The 25,567-nt window shown below is 34.7% G+C and overlaps 1 protein-coding gene and 1 long non-coding RNA gene across 3 annotated transcripts in view; one reads left to right on the top strand and one right to left on the bottom strand.

The window, feature by feature from the left end:
• LOC123523507 (uncharacterized) overlaps positions 1-25,363 on the top strand; it is a 116,549-nt gene extending 91,186 nt beyond the window's left edge. Inside the window, exons 1-4 of one of the 2 annotated variants that reach the window (XM_045301173.2) lie at positions 19,793-19,985; positions 21,844-22,046; positions 23,920-24,081; positions 24,545-25,363. In XM_045301173.2, coding sequence (XP_045157108.2) covers positions 21,863-22,046; positions 23,920-24,081; positions 24,545-24,744 — 546 coding nt within the window. In that variant the 5' untranslated portion in view covers positions 19,793-19,985; positions 21,844-21,862 and the 3' untranslated portion in view covers positions 24,745-25,363. Of the gene's footprint in view, positions 1-19,792; positions 19,986-21,843; positions 22,047-23,919; positions 24,082-24,544 lie in introns of those variants that run through there. The other variant, XM_053538394.1, reaches the window with a different exon arrangement.
• Positions 9,598-11,364, bottom strand: LOC123523508 (uncharacterized). The gene is made up of 3 exons (XR_008370208.1): positions 11,207-11,364; positions 10,281-10,365; positions 9,598-9,992 (listed from the first exon to the last, which is right to left on the bottom strand). It is a non-coding gene; the product is annotated as an uncharacterized LOC123523508 (long non-coding RNA).
• Positions 25,364-25,567: the final 204 nt, after the last annotated feature.

Genomic DNA, 25,567 nt, shown 5'->3' with positions numbered 1-25,567 from the left:
GTTTTATTAAACATCTGTAACAGGATGCTGAAAACAGATCCCTTATAAAATATTTAATATGCGCTAGAAGGAACCTTTTGGTAAGTTAAATCTTGTTTTATACTTATATCACTTTGTGCAATATTGCATTATGCTTATCCCACTGGAGGTCGTTTCCGACAGTTACTTTTGCGCCGCAACCGTTTTTTACAATTATAATATACGTAAAGTAGACAGATGAATATTTTTCAGATAGGATCGGACACTTCGCATTTTGTCCGTGGGTAAAAAGCAAAGTGATCGGTTTCTATCTAACGGAAAGGTGAAGGCAACGGCAGACCGGTGCAGTGAAAAAGAAATGCTTGTTTACAAGAAGAACGGCACAAAGTAATGTAGCTTTTGGTAGTGTAGTCACGGATGAACGTCTTACAAATGCTTATTTACTGTTCAGTTAGAAACGTGTGTTAATAAAGATTTGTCTGAACCAAACACACAAGGATGGAAGTATGGGGACGGATAGTAGGCAAAAATGAACATAGACTCGAGAAATATTTATTTAACTATCTTATTGCTACCCCCATGCTTCTTTGATTTTTATTCGTATGAGCTTCTTAGATAGTAAAAAGGAAAAGAAGTATATATACATACATGTACTTTAAGCAATGAAGTTAGAGGTTATGAAACTTAATCGATTTGACAATAAAAATGTTAATTCATAGATCGCCTCTGTTGTTGGTTCACATAATGTCTAAATAGCAATCTAAAAATGTCTGGTAGTTATTCTATCCACATAATAACACCGGTCTTAGTGACCTACATTTGTAAGCGCTGTAACGGATTATGGTATTGGACTCCTATTAGTAATATTTAAAAAAGGTGTATTCTTAAAATTGACTGGATTTTGCATTGTGTTGCAAATTTTAAACAACTTCTACCGTGCCGTTTTTTCATAACTTTTGTATTATTTATGGTATTTCCTAGAGCTGAAGTAGAGACAAATTGCAAAGTGACGGCCACTGTCCAAAACGTTTGCAGAGAGTTCATAATACCATTAATTTTAATAAAAGAAACACCAAACTATTGGTAAACAATAATAAAATACAAATTAAAACTGCCAATATAACTTTTTCTAGGGTGCCTAAGTAAATGGATTCAATCAGGCAGATTTCTAATTCCAACATTAAAAAATATGGTCGAGTCCTGTGGGACTGTTTTAAGTTTTGCTCACTTCATTCAAAAATAATCTTGGGGCAGAAGTTAAACCTACCTACATTTCTTCCACAATATGTAATCGAAAGAGTAAAGGCAAATAGGGAACTTTTACCGCATGTAACTCAGTATTTTTAAAGATGTTTAACTCTGCCCCCTTCCGTTTCAGAGGTAAATTCACTTTGATCAGCAAGAGATCACTTATCAAATGAAAAATTTCCAATTTTGTACAATGAATCAATAAAACGTTTTGAAAACAGTACAAAACTTACTAGGAAACAAGGAAAATAAGGAACAAAATTTGGTCCCATTGGGCTTGAACCTACGTCCCTGGAAAATTTCAGTTAAAGTAGGCAAAAAGGAGGTACTCTATTACGGGTCTTATACCTTAAGTATATATTGAAGTTGAAATAGTGAATACAATATATTAATTTGTCTAAAAATAGCTCTAAGAAATATATTTAAACTGTCATGACATACTACAATTCTGACATGTTTAAGATTTAAGAGTTATAGTCATCAAAATATGCAGAAACAAATTCAAGTTTTTGCTGTATAGTAAACTGTAGCTTCACATGGCTGTTGACTATATTGTCAATGTTGCTGCACAGATAGCGTTAAGGACGTACGCTAAAATTCCCTGTATATGATATGGGCGAATTTTTTCCCAATAACAGTATTTCTTCAAACTTTGGATATTGAAGGACAATCATCTAGGAAACAAAAATATGCAATAAAAATCAAAGGTCACCGGTATTGAAAAAGAGTTATCTGCCCTTGAAAACTGCATTTTTATAGTATTCCTCGGTAACCACTGACTGGAATTCATCGAAACGTAATGGGAATTATCACTTCGCCGCAACCATTGCTTGGAATCTAGCCAAACTTCATAGGAAGCTTCACTATCAAGAGGAGATATGCATATAGTCTAAGTGTACCGGTCGGATGAATTTTACATTATATTATCATTCCTTGTCCAGAGAATTCCTCAGCAACCAATGATTAGAATTAATTTAAACTTCACTGGAAAAGTCACTCTATGTAACCTTTTAATTGTTCAATTCTGTGAGAATAAGTATAGAAGTATAATTCTTATGTGGATTGACGTCATCCCCTTTTACTTACGCAAAATGTTTCAAATATTTTTTTTTCTGCGTATGCTTGTACATTTTGTTTCAGAATGTAGCTTACATTTATTTGAAACGTGGTTTAGACAAACCAAAGGAATATTTTCTACACCTTTTGGTAAGAATATATAATTGTTGTCAAAAACTGTGCCATCATACATTTGAACCCATGTATCAGGCTTGATTTTTTTTATCAGGAGCACTACACGGCAAGCTCATATTATAAGTATATAAAATCATCTTACTAGACGAAAGCCTTGTATTCATGAAGGAACCAAACCTTTTAAAATGTTCAAAAGAATACTGCTGCGACTCTTAGACGGTACAAAAATCACCATAAAGATATGAACCTCACGAATTTTTATGACATATTACCACAGAATCTAATATGGTGTGCAGAACTTTCAGAGATTTCATTATATACTAACAGATATGTAAAGCATTACCTATCTTTAGATCATGCACCTGCCATGAAACTTCCACTTGCTTAATGTAACGCATGTCTTTTCGTGTTATAACGTCTGCAGAATCCCAAGGGATTGGTTGGTGCCAGCGCCCGTAGGGCGAGGGTACCAACGTATCCCGAGGGATTTTGAAGATGTTATCAAACGAAATGAACATGCGCTAACGCTAATCTATCATAAAACGCGGGAAAAGACCAATAAATGAATACATTCTCCCTCAACACTTTTAAATTTTCATGAAATGCGCGGGAATATCTGAGTTGTTTTTTCACGTTGATGTTATTTCTACTTGAATTATCCGTTTTGGGGCCGTAATACATTAACGCTTTGCCACGGAACGCACATACATAAAAAGGGTGTTATAACAGCACGTGAGCGCGATAATCTCTCTGTTACACGTTTTCACTCTTGTTAAAGCACCACCGAAAAGTGACAAAAAAGCAGTTTTATGCTAGAATATGCTATCATACAATAGATCTTGTGAATTAATCAGCACTGTACTTCTTTAAAAGCGTTCCGAAATGTTCCCTATGCTGAGAATAAGACAATGTTAAAATTTTGCTTAAATATTTGGAGGATTTAACCACAACTTGGGATTTAGATTATAAATATACTTCCATAAATCATAAAGTCCTTATTATTTACCTTTCAAACTTTAATTATTATTTTGGTCTAAAGCCAACCAACAGAATACATAAACTCTTAGCAAAAACTTATTCCTAGTGCTGTTTGAGTCAAAACGGCGTGTATGTAGGTGTAGATTCTGCAATGGTTGACTCTGATTTGGATATGACATGTCGCAAATTGAATGAAAACTAAGCCGATATTTAAATACACACACGACTTTAAAGTTCAAAAGTGAATAGTAGCGGATATTAGCGTGCCTATGATGCCGATTTTGTAACGTGATGAAAACAATTACATGCATTTCCGTGTATTGGTAAATAGCCATTGAGTACATAGGGCTTGTTATGGTATCTGGGAAGCCATGATTTGACCTAAGTCGAAGAAGTTACTAATACCATAACTCCGTTGCTACGGACATCTGTTCATCGCTCTTCAGTAATCCTGTTATGTCCTGATAATTATGTAGAACACTGTCTCAGCAACAATAGCTACTGCATAATCAGAAGCATTGCTATGTCTTGTAAAAGACAATGCAGTTATATGAAATTATAACAAACATTCTTTGCTAGACCTCGATTTTGTTTACTGTGTGTACACTAGTTAATCAGTATTTTTACAATTATTGTGACAACTTACTTATAATAAGTTGGGTATACAGTATCAATAGGTAGAACAGGTGAATTTTAAACCCGATAAAATGTGTGAGGAAAACGCGAGAAAATGAAATATTAATATCCTTCTCTGTAGAAGTGAAAATATACACTTGACTGAACAGACCGAACGGGCAATATAAAAGTGCAAAGAAATTGAAGAACAAAATAAATGTTCTAAGGCGTCTTCAGCAATCGGTACCGTATTAATTAAAATCCCATTTCAAAGAGAAATCAAGTCACAAGGTGAATGGAACGCAATGACATTTAAATGAACCTTAGAAGCTGATATTACATTTATACATTGTAATAGTTGTTTTGATACTCAATTTCCGGCGCTACTATTCTTTTTAGTGGAAATACCAACCCAACAACTGTTTAAAACCATTTATTGGCATGTATACTACCTGTATTACTTACCCAGACAGAGTACGGGATATATGCTGTCGAAGAAATCCATATCAGGCTAGAGAGGAGTTCTTATAAATCGTTTATCCCGTATTCTGTCATAAACAAGATGTTTAACGATATTCTATCTTGCCGTCTACCCTTTACTTCCATAGTCTGAATTTGACGATACTAATACAGAAAACCCTTTTTTTGATGACTTCTATTTACTTTAGTATTTGCTGTATAAATCGAAATAACAGAACTGAAAGGTAAGTGGTCATAAAATTATACATGCTATATCACTACGCCGAAAATCCGCGGTGTTTTAAAAATGGCGGACGTGAAATGTTGAAAGGTATGCGTCGTTTGATTTTGGTCTGAACTTTTCAAATATGACACCCTCTACAATAGATAATACATAAAACGAAAGAGCTTGAAACGGCAAATCAACGGCTCATCATCTTTTTTGATCGAATCACAGCGTCTTCCTGTAATGTTGAACTGAACACGGCGTGTTGAGGATTCGAAAAATGAAGCGAGGAAACGAAATAAAAGTGACGATTTTTCGGCTAAAAAGAATGCATCCATAAAATTACTTGTCCACATGTATGAAGACTGTCTAGCTTCTGGTGCATGTCCATTATTTTTAGGCCAACACCCGCTAAAAAAGATGTTTCAAATGTTTTTAATTTGGCATGCTGTACGCCGCGGTGCAAAGCGTAAACAAAGGACTGTACACAGCTGTGAAAGCAGTTTCAGTACGCCACGGGGACACACATCGAGCAGAAAATCTGTACGCCGCGGTGCAAGTTAGAAAAGGATCCCATTTCACGTATCTTTTAAAGAGATAAAAATAGGAATTGCAGCGTAATGAAAATGCGTTACCGAAATTCCCATGTAGCTGGCATTCCTATTTACTTTTTTAAGTATCCTAGTTAAGTTTTTCTTTTTTGTTCAGTTCCTAGTTTTAACACCCATTTTCATTTGTTTCAGATTTCTGACGTAGTGACGAACAGAAGCCATTGTTAAGGTAGTGTTCAGAGACAAGTTTCATATTGATATAGCTTCTGTCTGAAAGGTAAGACTATTTACCATTTTATTTATACATACTTATATAACACTATGTATAATTTACTACACATTTCTGAAAGATGAAGGAGAAAATTTTAACACAGTATCAATGTCTAAATTTCCATTTTTTTACCAACTTTCCCCTTTTCGCCTGGCGCATCACATATACAAATTATTGCTATAAAATTAACGTACGGTCGGGTTTGAATTAACTCTTCAAATACATGCACATTATTTGTAAATAAAATTATAGTCGAATAAGACGGTAATATAACATGATCTTTTTTGTTTTGCAGTTTTCATTTTCGACCATTGCCAGTGGCAGCGAGGAAGAGGAGATTGTAAATCCATTAAAGGATTCGTGTATTTGTTTTTTGTTGATGAACAACACTTGTGTCCCGTTTTTGGGAAAAAAATCAGAAGAAATTTTTGTCTACCGAGACATGTGAAATTTCTCGAGAATGACAGCAGTTCAAAATGTACACATTGTAACAAAAGTTACAATTGTAAATATGATTTAGAAAATCATGTTAGAAGTAAACATGATGGTACAAAACTTATACGTGAGACTTGTCACAGGACGTTCAATTATAAGCAAAGTCTTCTAGCGTATTCCAGAATATGTAGTGATAGTATGAAGGCGAGGGAAGACGATTTCAAAATGTAAAGAATGCTAGGAACGAAGACAAATGATCTCCTTGTACACACCGCTGCTAAGCACAAAGAACAGTATCTTTTCGAATGCAAAAGATAAGGCAAGAAGTTCAAATGCTGTTCTTCGCTAGCCTATCACAGCAAACATCAAGATAAATATTCGTAGTGGAACTTACCGTTTCCAATAACTTTACCGGCGTCTAGCTACATGCTACACACTGTTTTGTGTTTATTTCTTTACAAAATGACCATTTTTTTTACGCTATGACCTTCGATTTTTGTTAATCAAGGCCAGTATGTCTAATCACGTTTTCGCGCTACGTTATTTTGACTCGAAATAACCTTTCTCCTTTCACTTTCGAGCTCAAAAATGAAAGTAGAAAGGTTAACAATAATATAAATCAGGGCATAAGTTTTTTATTCATTATACATGTATTGTATTGTATCAATATCATGCACAATTCGAGCCCTATTTGAAAGTGCTACGGTAGGTACTGCATTTTCCCTACCAAAACCTTCTCGCTTTAACGCTTTTTCTGTTCAAATGATTTGTAGGAAGAACACCTCAGAGCGCAATGTCAGAAATAGCGTTAAAAAGAGTAGGATTTGGTGGGGAAATCATAGCACCCGTGGTAGCACTTTCAAATAGGTTATGAATCATATGTATGGTATTAACACAATATATTGAATAAAAAATCTTACGCTCTGATATATACGTTTTCTTATCTCACTTTCAAGCTCAAAATGACGTCTCGCGGTCATGTGATTGGGCACACTGAGGCTCCACACTTGTTTAGTAAAGGCTATTGACAGTAGTCTTAGTCGCCGTCGGTGAATTGGAAACTTCCTTTTTTATGCCCCCGGCCTCTATTGAAGCAGTAGACATATAAAGATCGTCTTGTCCGTCCCTTCGTCTGTCTGTTCGTCCGTGTACACGAGGTCAAGTAGATTTAACCGTTTCGTCTAGCACCAACACCGCTTACTAAAACACTTGGATACTTGTAAAGTTGTTGCCTATGACCATTCTTAATCCACTCATATCACCTTGCCTCAGTGTGACCTTATTCGGACATGATTCAAATATGGCTATATCTTAGTTTAGTATATTTTACCGTTTCGTCTAGCACCAACACTGCTTCCTAGAACACTTGGGTACTTATATAGATGTTACCTATGATCATTCCTAATATAATCACATTACCCAAACTCCATTTGACCTTGACCGAATTTGGACTTGGAATGTTTAAATGTGCTATGTCTTGACAAACATGCCAACGGGGGCATATGCGTCTATTGCAAATAACTACAGGTATGCAGCTATGCTGCCGGGTTGTATTTTTTCTTCTAAAACAAATATGTATGTTATTATTTGCCAAGGTATGGCATACATATGTGATATGCTCATATTATGTTTTAATTATTTTCATAAATGTACCTTACAGATATGGAGATGTCAAAGCTGACAAAATTTTGGTATCTTTTTGAAACGGGAGAGAAATATCATTTTACTAAATAACATAAATTAAAATACTGTTTTCGTCATATCTATGTTTTCAAAAGTAAACTTACAGCAAAATTCCGTTTAATGGCAAGCAGACCACACATTTTAACCATGCTAAAATTGAAGTTTAGTAGCATACACGTACATGTATTACTCTGTTAATTTCATTAAAATACGTTTCTCTTCCGTTTTCTAAATCAAGCAAAGTTATCAATAGTAGACATCCTGAACACCATCCAAATACGTGTTGGTATGTATGTTGGCAAAGCAGCCTAAAATATTTCCGTTGTAAAAAGGCCAAGTTGAAGTCGTTTCAATGGGCCATTCTCCATATATATATGTTGAGAATTAAGTCTAGTCTAGTCAAATAAGTCTAGTCACATAAGTCTAGCCACCAAAATCAGGTCACTTCCTTTTTTCTACATGATTTTTTTATTTCTTTTATTTATTTTCAAGCCAAGGCATGGCTATTCGTCTGTGATATATATATTGTTTTTGAATATATTTCTAAATCTTTCGATTAAGGTAATTCAGAGTTATTTGTACGATTTAACACCAATAAATATATTTTTAAAAGCGTCCGCTTTAAGTCTTGCTTATCTTAAAATACACTTAGCATGCTGTGTTCGTCAGTGCTGCTATATATATGTAAGTCCAATTTCATTGTACATGGACTTTTTTGTGGACCATCATTACATTTGTACAAAGAATAGATTACTCTCAATGACTGCTGACCAGTGTTTGTGCCAAATGATAAGGGTTTGGTTTGTGAATGTCTTGTCAAATTCCGCTGAAAAGTATTCGAACCCGGGTCAAATTCCGATGACAGGATTTCAACCCGCGACCTCCGTGTATTGAACACGACGCCCTATCTCTGATATATAGTGAACACAAAACATTATCTGAAGCAGTTGAAACACATACCACATCAACATACAGTCGAAACTCGGTATCTCAAACTCGCTTACCTCGAAATTCCGCTTAAGTCGAAGATATTCCCGTCAAATTTCCTTCTTTATTTATGTAATTCGGCTTCGGTTACGTCAAAATTTGACTAACCGAGACTCCGGATGTGTCGAAAAGAATTTTCAGTCCCGTCAATAAAATTCAAGTGCATTTTGAACTCGGTAATTCGAAGTGAGAAAAATATGCGATAAAATTTCACACATGTCGTTGCGAATGTGGTTGGTTTTTAACACATGTCCATGTTTATTGCCTAACCAGAAAGCCGTGATGCCGACATATCAAAGGTGCGGCGATTATCAAAGTGGGATGATGTCATACTTGTTTGCACGTGCCATAATGATAATTGTTTGATGTAAACATTAGATTTCTTAAATCAGCAGTCATTGTTTTTGAGACTTTATGAAAATTGCTTTTAATTTAAACTAATGAATTAATTAGTTTGAACAGTTGGGATCTTTAAAAAGGATTAATTAGAGGTGATCGCGATGAGACTGTATAAAAATTAACTTCTTGGGGGAAAGCATCAGTCGTTCAAAATGTCAGATCGAAATGCTGTCAGTCCTACGAGAGAGAAACGCGGTACAAAACGGAAGCTTGATTCAAAAAGCATTTGAGGTTAGTATCTTTTTTATTCTTCGAAAAACTGAAAACTTATAAAACTGATAAACACAAACTGTACGGAATCGTGTTCGCGTAAAGTGCTGACAGCGTGTATACGACATCAAGGAAACATTTTGTTTTATTAAATCTTTTCGTAATGTGTACTTATTTCGTCTGTATGCGTCCCTCCTCGTAACTCGAATTTCGGTTATCTCGAAATAAAGGATACCGAGTTTCGACACTGTCAAATAGATTTCAATATTTATTTACATTCTGCACAGGTAACATCAACAAAGCATATGATACTTTTGTTCTGTTTGTTTGTTAGTTTGTTTTGGGTTTAACGCCATTTTTCAACAGTATTTCAGTTATGTAACGGCGGGCAGTTAACCGAACCAGTTTTCCTGGATTCTGTACCAGTACAAACCTGTTCTCCGCAAGTAACTGCCAACTTCCCCACATGAATCAGAGGTGGAGGACTAATGATGTCAGACACAATGTCGTTTATCAAATAGTCACGGAGAACATACGCCCCGCCCGAGGATCGAACTCACGACCCCGCGATCCGTAGACCAACGCCCTTACCTACTGAGCTAAGCGGGCGGGCTGATACTTTTGTCATTCTTATGAACTTTCTTTTGAATTTTTTCCCACAAACGGGACACAAGTGTTGTTCATCAACAATACACGATTCCTCTAATGGATTTGAAATCTCCTCTTCCTCGCTGCCACTGGCAATGGTCGAAAATGAGAACTGCAAAACAAAAAAGATCATGTTATATTACCGTTTTATTCGACTTTAATTTTATTTACAAATAATGTGCATGTATTTGAAGAGTTAATTCAAACCCGACCGTACGTTAAATTTATAGCAATAATTTGTATATGTGATGCGCCAGGCGAAAAGGGGAAAGTTGGTAAAACAGGGAAATTTAGACATTGATACTGTGTTAAAATTTTCTCCTTCATCTTTCAGAAATGTGTAGTAAATTATACATAATGTTATATTAGTATGTATAAATAAAATGGTAAATAGTCTTACCTTTCAGACAGAAGCTATATCAATATGAAACTTGTCTCTGAACACTACTGTAACAATGGCTTCTGTTCGTCACTACGTCAGAAATCTGAAACAAATGAAAATGGGTGTTAAAACTAGGAACTAAACAAAAAAGAAAAACTTAACTTGGATACTTAAAAAAGTAAATAGGAATGCAAGCTACATGGGAATTTCGGTAACGCATTTTCACTACGCTGCAATTCCTATTTTTATCTCTTTAAAAGACACGTGAAATGGGATCCTTTTCTAACTTGCACCGCGGCGTACAGATTTTCTGCTCGATGTGTGTCCCCGTGGCGTACTGAAACTGCTTTCACAGCTGCATACTGTCCTTTGTTTACGCTTTGCACCGCGGAGTACAGCATGCCAAATTTAAAACCTTTGAAACATCTATTTTAGCGGGTGTTGGCCTGAAAATAATGGACATGCACCAGAAGCTAGACAGTCTTCATACATGTTGACAAGTAATTTTATGGATGCATTCTTTTTAGCCGAAAAATCGTCACTTTTATTTCGTTTCCTCGCTTCATTTTTCGAATCCTCAACACGCCGTGTTCAGTTCAACATTACTGGAAGACGCTGTGATACGATAAAAAAAGATGATGAGCTGTTGATTTGCCGTTTCAAGCTCTTTCGTTTCATGTATTATCTATTGTAGAGGGTGTCATATTTTAAAAGTTCAGACCAAAATCAAACGACGCTTACCTTTCAACATTTCACGTCCGCCATCTTTAAAACACCGCGGATTTTCGGCGTACAGAGTTTCCATACAGTGTTTATACATGCAAACTAATTCGAAACATTTTGTAAATTAACAAAGCTACTACAGTACAAACATATCGTTGTGAGACTAAGTACCGATACTCCAAACATTTGCAATGCATAAACATAACACATAAATTACTTACTGGTGAGATGAATCACTTTCTTGGTAATCTAATCCTTTTCCTTAAATAACTGTGCTGCATATTTTTAAATTTCATGTAAAACACTTCAGAATCCCTTCATAAACTAGGACACTGGCATGCCCTCCATTTTATTGTTCCCAATTACGTCACTTCATGCGTGCTACAAAAAAGGAAAGTAATATTCACATTGGGTAAACGTCCCAAACAGTAAACTTCACACAAGTTTTATTTGAACGATGAACAGTATAACAGGACTTTTCTTTACAAGTTTCTATGTTTTAATCATCTGTTTTTCAGTGGTTGCAGAAAAACATGTCATTTTCCCGGTGAGCAGTATATCAAATGTAACCAGTGCGTATAAGGCACCAATAATTGATATCGTCAAACTGGGCCCACTTCACAAATACAAGACGTGATATTCTGCTGAACACCTTTGTTACAGTGAATATATTGTAAATGCAACAGAAATTCGTCTTCAGAACTGTCACTGTCAGATATCAAGTAACTATGCGGGTCTGATTCTGTTTTGTCTTTGAGTTTTTGTCTTTTTCTCTGATTCAGTTTACTTATTTGTCTAAGTTGGTGATATTTTTTTTTCTATTTGGATCCTTTTGTGTTCGTTCATTTTGTCTTAAACTTCTTTTCTCTTCCTCAACGAACCTGACAAATTGTTTTTCTAGGTTTCTGTATTTTCTTACTTTATCATTTACTTCAGTTGTTTTCTAGTTCTGTAGTCTCCAACATTCAGAGAATTCTTTCTTCCATAGTTACTTCTACACCGCTTTTAACAGTTATTTCACTACCTTGACTGTCGTTGATCATAACTGTGTTGGTCTGCTGGTTATCATATATGTTGTAGACCTGAATTGAAACTGTTAGCATAAAGGCAGACTGCATCAGCATTGTTTACACGCCAAATTTTGTATTCTGAGAGATCGACTGGCTAAGACCAAATGTAAAATTGTTTAAGCCTTACAATTTACGATATCTTCACGTGAGTTTCATTCGTCAAAATTTACACAAATGAACCGATTTAACAACCTTTCTATGTTCTAGTTTATTCAAAGGGCTAGAGGGAAGTGATAGAATTAATAAACAAGTGATCAGGTAAAAGTCATTGTTTTTCCATAGTTATTAATTAGAAATATTAAATTAATGGATTTTTCATTAATTGTGAGCGTTATGTTATGAATATGTTGAATCATTTGGTTGACGAGGATCTAACTTAAACACAGGTTCAACGGAATCGTGACATAGTATCTTCCATACAGAGTTATTGTCCGTCTATTTTCTTTTTGCTTTCTGTGGCTTACTCCACGGACATAAACTAAGTAAGATAACTAAAACGACAATACAATCCGAAATAGATGGGCTATAATAATATGACTTGATTTGACCTCACTAGCAATGCGGAAGCCATTTTTTTAAATCAAAATTCTTGCAGGAAATGGAATATATCCTGTTTGCATATTGTAACGTAGCGTGGCCATTTAATACAACAAACATAACCTTTTAAACAGTTTTTTTAACATAGCAACAATCTTTATTATTTTAAACATAACATTTTTACGTAGATATAATCAAGTGAAGGTGACCTTATCAATCTAGCATTTCTACCCCATCTCTCTCTCTCTAACTCCCTAGATAATTATGTTTCAACATATATATTTAATTAAGCAGTCTAGCCGCTATGTAAAATTACACAATTCGTCGTGCCTTTTTCCTTAAACATATTTAACCTTGATCCCGGAAGTAAATGGTATAAACAACTAAGTATACCTGTTTAACCCTTGGGCTACATGTTTTGTGACAGGTTTGATAATTCGGCAAGCTTTCAATATTTTCAATTTAGATTCAAGCATAACAGTTTATCATCTTTCTCCGTAACATATTCAACATTGATTTATAGAATATACAATTTTCCGAACTTTTCAAACCTGTTACATTACACATCCCTTCATTTCTTCCACAAAAAAAAAAAATAATAAAAAATGATTAATAGTAAATCTAAGCTATAACAAATCCTTAATATTGATCGTTTAGAAATGTTGGCGAGGTTTCGCCAGGTATAATTTTAGTAAATGTAATTAGCTTTTGAATGCACGACTTAAACAGTTGGGTAATTTTACACATACATATTAAAAGACAATTTAAAGTACATAATATTACAGATAGATACAATTTTCTCAGTATTTGGCATCAGAATAGTTAGTGCAAGCATAATACAAATATTTTCGAGGAATTTCCTTAAAAGTGATGATTTTTTTAAATACAAAATAAAGTGCATTATATATCTTTTTTAAACATTCGTCTGCAGCTTTACAATATTACAACATTATACATTGAAATTAAACAGTTATTCCTTTGCGAAAGTCACATCTGTCTATATTTTCTAAATTAGCAAAGTATTCTCTAAGATAGGACCTTCGTTTAAGCCATGAAACAATTGTCTAACAGTTAATGTCTAAAAAATGTCTTTTGCAGACCTTGCATCATGTCATTTTTGCTTTTTTCATTCTCAGCCATTTGACTTAACATCATATTTTTGCTTTTTTTACTCTCAGCCATGTGACTTAATATCATTTGCAGATATTTTTGTTTGTCATCAGTATTATGTTTGTTTACAGGAGGTATCTTTGTGTGTATTGTTATATTTTCAATAACCATATTATTTTGATTATTTCCAGACTCGTTTGGCAGAGATGTTTTCTTAACTGAGCTAAAGGAATGTTATCTTCTGAGGAAGAATTTTCACGTTCTTGACGGACCCTATTTGTGCTTTTAGGCATTTTAACTTTGCTGATTTTGTTTGATATTTCAGTATCAGAAACATCAGATTCATCATTACTGCTTGAGCTAGAATCATCTGGAGGTATTACGTAATTGACCCTTCGTCTTGGATAACCTTTAACAGCTTTGCGTTCGGGCCATTCAGCAATGTCAGCAAAAAAACAAAGAAAAATATCAAACAGGGAATGCCACGCACCAAAAGCGCAGCCTTCTCAAAACGAACCCCCCAGCACGCAAACGCGTGCACCACACACACACACACACTCAAAGCTTACACATCAGGACAAAACGAACAACACACACACACACACTCAAAGCCAACACATAAGGACAAGACGAACAATAAGCATACACACACGCGCGCACACAAAGTCAACACACAAGGACAAAACGAACAAACAAAGGAACACAGTGGGGCACCACCTTGGAACGGTCAGTGGCAAAAACACCACTGGGGAGCTTAAACCACCCTTATCTGATCTGCATGTACTTGAACAACTGAGTTGTCAAGCTGGTTCTTAATAAGGTATGTAACTGGAACTTTTTGTTCAAGAATTCTGTAATGTGATTTCCAGCGATCTTCAAGCTTGTTTTTTCTTTGATAGTTCTTATAATAGACACGATCAGTTATTTCGAACTTAATGTCTTTTGCTTTTTTGTCTACTTGTGCCTTGTTTTCGTTTTGAGAGTTTTAAATGTCTATAAGCAGTAAGGAAACTTGAATGTTGCTCTAGGAATTAGCAAATTATCAATAGGTAAAATCGGGTCTCTGTTGTAAACTAAATAGAAAGGTGTGGACTTTGAACTTGAAGAAACATTGTGACGTATGCCTGCTAAAGACACATTAAGATGAAGATCCCATTCACGTGTATTACCTTGAACTCTTTTTGCTAAAATATCATACAGAACTCTGTGCATTCGTTCTTGCTTTGCATTACTTTCAGGGTGGTATGCTGTACATGATACATTATCAATATCTAACTCTTTCAGGACCTACCTAAAGGCAGAACTTGTAAATTCTGACCCTCGGTCATGAATTATCTGGAGAGGACATCCATATCTAGGATATATCTCATTCAAAAGTAAGTCTATTACTGTATTTGTATTTTTATCAGGAGCTGCGAAAGCTTCTGGAAAACCACTGAACATGTCAACAAAACAAATGATGTAACGATTGCCACTAAGTGTTTTCTCATAAGGACCACATATGTCTATTGAAACAATAGCAAACAGAAATGGTGCAATATTTGTTTCTCTAAAGGGCGCTTTAACCTTTGTCAAATTTCTAGACTGGCAATCAACACAAGTTGTTACATATCTATGAAGTTCTTTAAACATTTTTGGTCAGTAGTACTTTGTTTTTATAGTTGAAAACATACGTTGTGTGCCAGGGTGACCATTGTTGTGATATGCTGTTAAAACTAATGATTTCAAATGACTAGGAACATACAGTCTCATAACTGGTTCTTCATCTGGGTTCGAAATATAGTATAGAACATTGTCTGCTTCTAAATACTTCTTCAATTCAGCCTTACTTGGGTCACCATGCTTAAGTTGCATTTTCATCTGAACAATTGCAGGATCTTTATCTTGTTCTTATCTCATATCTAACTCTGCAAATTCTGGGACAGTTTCTACTAAAGAATCTTGTTTTTGATATAATTTGTTAGATTAGCTACTTCTTTTGGAATTAAGTTGTTAGAGTTTATAACATTTATGCTTTTCACTGTATGTTTGTCAGAAATTTTGTAGGTATTGTCATTAATATCTGGTTCAATTTCTTTCTCACTTTCTGTTTGTTTATTTTCAGATTCTGGTGGTCGTGAAAAGAAATCAGCAATAACATTTGCTTTTCCTCGAAGATACTCTATCTTACAGTTGTAACCACTAATAGACAATGCCCATAACTGAATGTTTTTGTTTTGCATTGGACTTTTAAATAAATACTGGAGCGGAGAATGGTCGCATTTGATTGTAAATTCAGCACTGTGTAAAAAGAAATCTAAACGTTGCAAAGAATAAAAAATGACGTACGCCTCCTTCTCAATAGTGCTGTATATCTTTTGTGTTTCACTTAGTTTATGAGACAGAAAACATATAGGTCTTGCTTTATTTTCATCTGATTCTGGTGAATTACACGCTTGAGTTAAGCACGCTGCCACATGACTATCGCTGGTATCGGTGTACAATGTATACGGCTTGTTTGAATCTGGGTAGGACAAGAAGGGGATAGCTATTAATTGTTCTTTAATTTTCTCAAAACTTTTCTGTCATTCTTCTGTCCAAATAAATGGAGACTTTTTCCTTGTAAGGTTAATAAGAGGTTCTGCTATTTCTGAAAGTGAGGGGATGAACCGACGATAAAACGAGGATGCCCCGATTATTTTTCGAACTTCACGCACATTTTTTGGAACCGGAAGTGACCTAATAGCTTTAACGTTATTAGGGTTTGGTCTGATGCCATCTTCGTCTATGACAAAACCTAAGTATTCGGTTTTAGGCTGCATGAATTGACACTTTTTTTAACTTAAGTTTAAGTTTATGCTCTCTTAACCTTTGAAAAATAATGTCTAAGTGGCGTTTATGTTCTTCTAATGTTTTACTAAAGATGAGGCAGTCGTTCAAGTGTGCGACAGCAAAATCTAGATCCTCTAAGACTTTAGACATTAGTTCCTGGAACACCCCAGCGGCATTAACAGGACACATAACGTTAAATTCAAATAGACCCCTGAATGTGGTAAATGCAGATTTTTCTTTATCTTTTCCATCAGTCGGTATTTGCCAAAATCCTGAGCGACAGTCTAGGGTAGTAAAGTATTTAGATTCACCTAAAAGAGCCAATATATCATCGATATGAGGTACAGGGTATGCTGTGGGTCTCACCAGGGCATCGATCCGCCTAAAGTCTATACAAATCTGGTACTGTTGTCGTTTTTCTTTTTAACCAGCACAACAGGACTTACATAAGGACTTTGAGAAGGTCTTATTACGTGAGCCTTAAGCATTTCATCTATATCATCACTCATAATTTTCCTATCATTTAAATGGTATTCTATATGGTCTCTGCTTTATCGGTTCATGTTCTATAGTAGGAATTTTCATTGTAATCTGTGACAACTCCGAGTCATTTTTCGCAAAAACGTCCCTATTTGTTTTAACTATTTTTTCTACATACTGAAAGTGTTCTTTAGGTGCTATTATTTCTTTTGTATTAATACTTGATTTGTCACCCTTATTGTTTGATAATTTATTGACATCAGAAACAGAAGCTATGCATTTTTCATCAATTTGTTCAACAGTTGCAACAGCACACCCTTTTCTTAATTTAATTGTTCTATTTGTAGAATTTACTAACATAACAGGAAACCTACGATGTTTTCGTAGCTTAATGACTGAATTAGCTACCACTGAATCAGGTTCTGTACTAAGATAACCATCTTCAACACGTTTTAATTCATGTTTTAAAATTCTTTAGTTTAGAGTCTTTCCTTCATTGTCCTGAACAAATATGCACTGTCTGAGGTTTAAATACAGTATCTTTTTGCAACCTAACTATTATCTACTGAAGCAATATGTTTATCTTCTTGTAATGTGACATAGCTATTTTTAACTCTCATTGGTAAAAGATCAAAATAAATTCTGCATTTGTTCTGAATGAGAAAGTCCCTTCCAACTTCCAAGTATTGGTTTTCTATTCATATTTGAGACCACATAGAATTTATGTTCTATTTTTTCTCCACCTATTCAAAAATAAGATTGGTGTATCCATCTACATGCAGTGAATTACCATTTACAGACTGTAATGGAACTTTATGATTTTTAAATAGGTTTGGCTTTCTATTTAATGATTCATATGTTCTCCTATTAATTAATGAGACTTCTGCTCCAGAGTCTATTAATGCCCTAATCTTCTGTTTCCCAATTCTAATTGTAACAGGAGTTTGGATTCCCTGCTAGCGCTATAAAATACGTTGATAAATCATTTTTCCTACCATCGACTTCTTTATGACAGGAAGATCTTAGTTTAAAGGCCTAAATATGTTTCTTTTAGGTCTCGATACACTCCTACATTCTCTCATAAAATGTCCCAATTTTCCACAATTCCAGCAATCAATATATATTTTCCAATCACAATTGTTTTAAAATTTATTTTGGCTTAATTACTGCATATGTCTAGTGGCTTTCTTTCGTAATACTACTGCATGAACATATTTCTGACGTGTCCTACATTGCTTGACATTATGACCAAGCCTACGGCAATATTGACAACGAATTTGTGGCTGAGTGTGATCCAAGTCTTTAGCTTTTTGATAAGTTTCTGAAGAATTTTGCTGGCTAGTAACATTTCCGAACCGTAAATTAAACCGATTTCTTAAATTGTTTTCATTCATTGCTGACGTTACTGCAGCCTGTAAAGTTTCCGGCGAATCACGCATAACTTTCATTTTCAGAAAATTTTCTGTCAACCTGTCAATAAAATGACCTATTAACTGTTTCTGAATAATTGCTAAATATACAGTATGATTTTGACCTTGATCCTGATTTTCATAAGCATCTTCTGCCAGAGATAATGATCTTTCAGCATAGACATTTACATTTTCATCAGGTTTTTGTTTTATATTTTGCAAAAGATATAAAGCATGCTGTGAGTCGTGTACCTCAGAAAATCTAGTACATAAAGCATGTTTTAAAGCAGCCCAAGTACAATCTTGATTTTCGTTCATAAACCTATGTATAAAATCTGACACTGGCCCTATTGCAGTCTGATAGCAAACTAATTTCTTTCTATCATCATTTAAATCATTTAAAATAGAATATTTTTCTATTGATTTTACCCATGACTTAAAATCTTCAGAATTACCATCAAATTTTGAAACCATATGTTGTACACTATGGGTTCCTATTGCGGTGGAAACATTTTTTAACTGAATAGCCAAATCTTGAAAATATTGCTGAATTGAAGCGTTGTCTGCCATTTTAAAATAAATTATTTAACAAGCAAATAAAATAGACAGTTTTCTAACCTTGTTTCTCGGCGTGATCTTCTAGTGGTATTGCGTACTTCATCGTAATGCCTCGACAACATTCCAAAGGTTCATCCTGTCTGCGGCTCCAGAACACGCGTTGTAAGGAAGCGTGGCCATTTAATACAACAAACCTTTTAAACAGTTTTATTTAACATAGCAACAATCTTTATTATTTTAAACATAACATTTTTACGTAGATATTATCAAGTGAAGGTGACCTTATCAATCTAGCATTTCTACCCCATCTCTCTCTCTAACTCTCTAGATAATTATGTTTCAACATAATATATTTAATTAAGCAGTCTAGCCTCTATGTAAAATTACGCAATTCGTCGTGCCTTTTTCCTTAAACATATTTAACTTTGATCCCGGAAGTAAATGGTATAAACAACTACGTATACCGGTTTAACCCTTGGGCTACATGTTTTGTGACAGGTTTGATTATTCAGCAAGCTTTCAATATTTTCAATTTAGATTCAAGCATTACAGTTTATCATCTTTCTCCGTAACATATTCAACAATGATTTATAGAATATACAATATTCCGAATTTTTTAAACCTGTTACATTACAATATGACCTCTTTTGACCAATAGAATAACATATTTATAAACGCTTTGTAAACATGTCTTACGATAATTAAAACACATGGGAATTTTTCAGATTTTAGTGTTCAATACAAATGTGTCGCATTACACCGCTGGCTTTAAAACTTGTAATTGATCCCTGTGTTCGACACAATTGAACTATATTTGGAATTCAATTGAGACATGCCCCAGAAGGAAGTTTTGAAATGCTAAAGATTGAATTAAACATAAAATAAACTTGTACAAACAAATTGAGATTATTTGCTACTACGCATTACGTTTTTGAATGAATGCAGTTGAAAGAAATAACATTTTTGTAGTGTTCAGTTTTTCAGAATATATTTTTCAAACTGAGTTGGATATTGGTCTGGTTTAGGTAGGTGTAAACCATGATATAACAACTAAGTCAATTTAGCAATCTTTCTAAGTTCTTTTTTGTTTAGTTCTGCTGATTGTTTCGTCTTTAAGACAAGCTCATTATTTTAACTTGGAACCATACATATGGCGTAGAATTTGGTTCGAAAGTTTCCAGGTACCACAGGTAGTAATAAATCATACTTGCAGGTATAAATTTATAACTGCGGGTATAAATTGGAAATGTACCCGTGGGTAAAAAATTATACCTGCAGGTATAACAAATGTACCCGCAGTATAAAAATTGTACCTGTGGGTATAAAAAAGGTATACTTTTATACCCGCCGGTACAATTTATATACCCGCGAGTACAATTTTTATACCCACAAGTATACTTTTATACCCGAGGGTACAATTTTTATACCCGCAGGTATACTTTAATACCCGCGGGTATAATTTTATACCTGCGGGTGTAAAATTATACCCGCGGGTATAACAATTATACATATGGGTATAAAATTATACCAGCAGGTATAAAATTATACCCGCGGGTACAATTTTTATACCCGCGGGTACATTTCCAATTTATACCCGCAGGTATATATTTATACCTGCAGGTATAATTTTATTACTACCTGTGGTACCTGGAAACTTTCGAACCAAATGGTACGCCATACATACACTGCCTTCATGGAATTACACACTAGAGTATCATTTAATGTTCAATGTGCATCATCGTATGAATACATCTGCGGATGTCTCTGAAATGCTTGTGGCAAATGCATTGTGTGCAAAAGTGGAGTTCTGCACAACCCACGGCTAGAGGGCGCGGACGGTGGAATGCATTTCCACTACCGTTTTTTTTTTTTTTTTTTTTTTTTGGGGGGGGGGGGGGGAGTGGGGAGGTGCTGGGGGATGTGACCAAGGCAAGAGAGTGCCCTGGTGTGGGTACACAACTTCACATGTTTATAATAAATGTTCATGGAAAAGAATGAAAGAAGTTTAATGAAATTCTACCTGTGGAATTTTCATTAAATCAAGGGCAATAACTCAAAGGAAAATTGAACAATTAAAAAAATATGACGGGCATCATCGAAGTATGTTGGTTCATATTTATTCAAGTTTCATGAAATTCTACCATTTCTATGGCTGTGGACGGAGGCTCCTACATACGGGTATTTATGTGGCTACTCTTTTGTTCTCTCTATTATTCATTTAGCCACGTAAAAAAAATGCCACATAAAAGCCTTACAGAATGAATGACATCAAATAAAATGTACAGTTACCTATTGTTCTTATAGCAACTTAATTATGCAAATGTAGCTCGGACAGACGGACAACGCCATTTCGATACCCCCTCCCGATTTCATCCGCGGGGGATAAAAAGAAGAAAATCTATTCTATTAAATCTGTCGGACTGACTCAATTCTTTTCAAATAACAGAAACATGGTATGCAAAAAGGTCAGTATCTTAACAAACTTTTCTGTTGATGACTTTTGTTTTCGCCGTATCCTAGGAATACACAGCAGTACTTCTTGATGTAATTTAACTCAAGTAAGAAGGACGTATGGCACTGGTTCTGTTTGTCTGTCCGTACATATTACGTGCTGCATAAATATTCCACTCGCACAAAACGTAGATCCGTATTACATTGACATATGACCCTTCACCACACCGGTACACACATTGAAATATTGTATACGTGTTACTTCCGTTCCCCTATCCTGGAAATATTCTCTGTGTTACTTCCCCCTCCTGTGACCTTAAACTTCGGGTTTGTATTACCACGCTTTGCTGAACTCTTGTTATTTAATGTTTTTTTTTAATATGATCGAAACAAAGATTATGAAATTTATATTATTTATTTATTTAAACCTAGGAATATCTGAACTAAAGAAATGGCATCTGTACAAGGGTTCAAGTATCTCCCACTGGGCATGAGTTTCTCGGGAATTCTGCAGTTAGCTGGATATGTGTCTCCCGGATGGTACAGGTCTAAAAGTGGAGATTACAGCACTCAGTCGAGTCTATGGTATAGAACGATATGTACTGAGACCTGTGAAACAAGCTCTCTTTATAAGGGTAAGATGTCTTCAAATATACCTAAAAATAAAGACTAAGAAAATTGCCATATTACATTTATTCTATATACATGTACTTACAACCATGATTTTACCTTTAAAAAATTATTTAGAAATGGGAAACCTGTTGTAATGGGGGATATTTCTTTTGTGTCTGTGTAACATCACAATTTATTTTACTGAGCGCATATTAAATGCCAAAAGTAATATATCTTACATTCATTTGTGAATTTATTGGAGCCTACGTGTAAAGCAACATGTCTGATTTCTTTATTTTCTTTTATGATTCTTTGATGTTCAGTTATATCAAGTAAACTTTATATGTGTTTCATAGTTTCATCCTAAGCAAAACGTACAAGTTCAACAAAAACATAGGTTGTGCTCCTTATCTTTTGATCTGTAAAATTAGTATGATACAGAGAATATATAAGTCACTTTGATATTATATATCTACTTTCTTGCAAGATTATATCTGTAAATGGTGTTGCTCTCTTCAAAAGGTAGTGAAATGTATGTTGATAATATTGTAGGGATAATACACGTTTTTTTGTGTATTAACGTCTGCAGAAGCCCGCGGGATTGTTTGTGACCGAGACCGAAGGTCAAAAACATATCCCAAGGGCTTCTGCAGATGTTAATACACAAAACAAACGTGTATTGTCGCTATTCTTGCATAAAAAATATATTTCACGGCGATTTATGTATTGTTTTCATACGTGATGACTTGACGATTCCGGTACATTTTTTATTTATCATTCCAGTTGTTCTTGGAAACGGTAAACATGTTTTAAATATCCGTATCCAGGGCCCGGAAATAAACAACGCTATCAAAAGCACCTCCTGAAGGTTTTTAAGCGATTTTGTATCTCTCATTATTACAAACATAAAATTACCAATAATTGTTCATATCATTTCACAATTTGGTGGACTCGATCACAATTTCAAGAATAATAACTTTGCATTCGAGTTATATTGAGTACGGACACGCAGTTGAAGTACGGATAAGTACGAACGTAGTGTCAAGTTTCCAAGCTGTTTATATAAATTCTTCGAGAAATTAGATAAAAACATACCGACTGATACTTACCAAAATCATAAATATAATGCCTAAAAACGAACAATAGCAGAAGTTACACGCGATACTTATTTATTCACAGTTATTTACAATAACTGAACAGACGCTTTGTAAAGGGAGTGAACTCTAAGAGAAGCTAGGGCGTACATTGATGGGGTCACTACGTTTGGGGTTGGAAACAGATACAGCTAAACATACTATGGATTACATCGTATTTATAATGCTACAAGATGAGGTTAATAAGGAAGAAACAAGACGCAGATGCCAAATATCAGTGTGCGTAAAAATACATACATATATCCCTGGCAAAGCATTTCAAAAATAAAAATCGGGTATTAACAGCACGTGAATTGCCTTGTTTGCACACGATTTTTCTCCCGTTAATACATGGGCGGATCCAGTGAAAAAAGTAGTTTTTATGCAAGAATGTAAGTTTTTCATTGATTTTTATGCCCCCGAAGGGAGGCATATTAGTTTTCAACTGTCCGTCCGTTCGTTCGTTAGTTCGTTCGTTCGTCACAACGTTAACTTTTTGCATGAAGGCACTTTACTCGCGAACCACTGCACCCAGGACCTCCAAACTTCATATGCTAATAGTAATTATTAGGAACACGACCCCTATTGACTATGGGGTCACCAGGTCAAAGGTCAAGGTCACTAGGTCAAAGGTAAGGCGTTGCGGGGGCATTTGTCACCATAAGTGACAGCTCTTGTTTAAATTCTATTTATGTGTAGTAAATTCTAGTACATATCTAGTCCATAATGCACGACAGGTCGCATACAAGTATTTTCGTTTCAGATTATGAGGGGTATCACCCATATAGGCCATGGCAAATACAAACGACTATCGCTCTGTTAGCATGTGTGGTTGCCGTCATTTGCCTTATAAAGACGAGAAATACAGCTGGTGCGATAATGATAAAGTGGCTCACAAACGGTGTATACTGTTCTTTATTGTCAGGTATTGTTTTAGTAAATTTGATTTTTTCCCAAGATGCTTTGTCTGATTAATCAAAATAATTGATGAAGCGCCTAGCATCAGGTTCATAATTGTAAATGTGTTAAAGTCAGTGAGGATTCACCATTTTAGGTTTTTAGTATTTGAATGATAAAATGCAATAGAGAAGTCTTTAAGTTGCAGCTTACAGATCCCCTTACACATTGCCAACACTAAAATAGCAGATTATTTCCCTTCTTTGTATACCTACCAATCCGGAGGTAGTCAGGAAAAGTGCCAACACACTGCAAGTATACGTTTGTAAGTCATTCGTAAATGTTTAGAATGATTCGGTTGCATTTGGATATTACATATTTTGTGATTCTATTAGTAGGTGAAGTGACTTTCGTTACATTCCTTAAGTAGCTTTATAGAATAATTGTGCTTAGAAAGTGAGTTAATTGTTAAAATCTTAATACATTTTTAGGGATCTTGTCTCTAGTGCCAGCGGGAACTGTCGCAGACATTGTGCGTTCTAGTGAGGATGAGAATTCCCTATTTCCGTATTCACTACTTCTAACTGGACTCGGTGGAAGCCTCGCTTTGGTAATATCTCTAATATCTTTATATTATGTGCAGTCGAGGCAGACGACAAATGAACAAGGAGTCCATTTATCCTCAATGTAATAACATCGTTTTTTATCTTTACGTGAAAGGATGTCAAATCGACTTGGGTAAAAAGCAATGCATACAGCTATATATCATGGTGAATGCTGTCCTTTTGATTTTGAAAATAAATAGAAACTTTAGGTATACAATAGTTGGATTTTCTCCTAAAATGACATGCCATCACAATGTATGATGACACCCATCACGTAATTATGACACAATTTATCGTAGCATGTAATGACGACACCAATGGACATTTAGTTGCGGTTACAAGTTTGTATAATATTGTTTATATCACAATATATACTGTGTTTATAAAAATGAAATGTATTCAATACGTTAATCAGCGAGTTTTTACAAGTGTTTCAGTCTGTTTGTAATAAAACTAAACCATACACATTTATGTTGTGATATGTTTATTAATTCACTCATTTGTTTGTAAAGAAATATGCTATGTCTCCTTATATATGAATGAAACAGTACATATTTAATACAATACTTCTACTCATTCAATTCATTATTTATAAGAATGATACTGTATACATTAAATAATATAGTTTTTTTTTTGTTGCATTCAGTTCTTCGTTTATAAAAATAATTCAATATACATGGAATAAAATACTTTTACTCATTCAGTTATTGTTTATAAAAGTTGAGCAGTACAAAAGTAAAAAGTTGTAAAAGTATCCGTGGCTTTAGTATATATTGTTGATAAGAGAAAAGTCTAATGTTTTAAGACTAGAATAATATTTATAGAATAAAATACTTTAAAGCAGTCCATTGTTTATAAAAGTACAATAGTACATCTGGAATAAAATACTTCTATAAATTCAAAGTATTG

Source organism: Mercenaria mercenaria, chromosome 3 (assembly GCF_021730395.1).
Source record: "Mercenaria mercenaria strain notata chromosome 3, MADL_Memer_1, whole genome shotgun sequence".
Lineage (NCBI taxonomy): Eukaryota > Metazoa > Mollusca > Bivalvia > Venerida > Veneridae > Mercenaria > Mercenaria mercenaria.
This window is presented reverse-complemented; position numbering and strand designations above follow the sequence as displayed.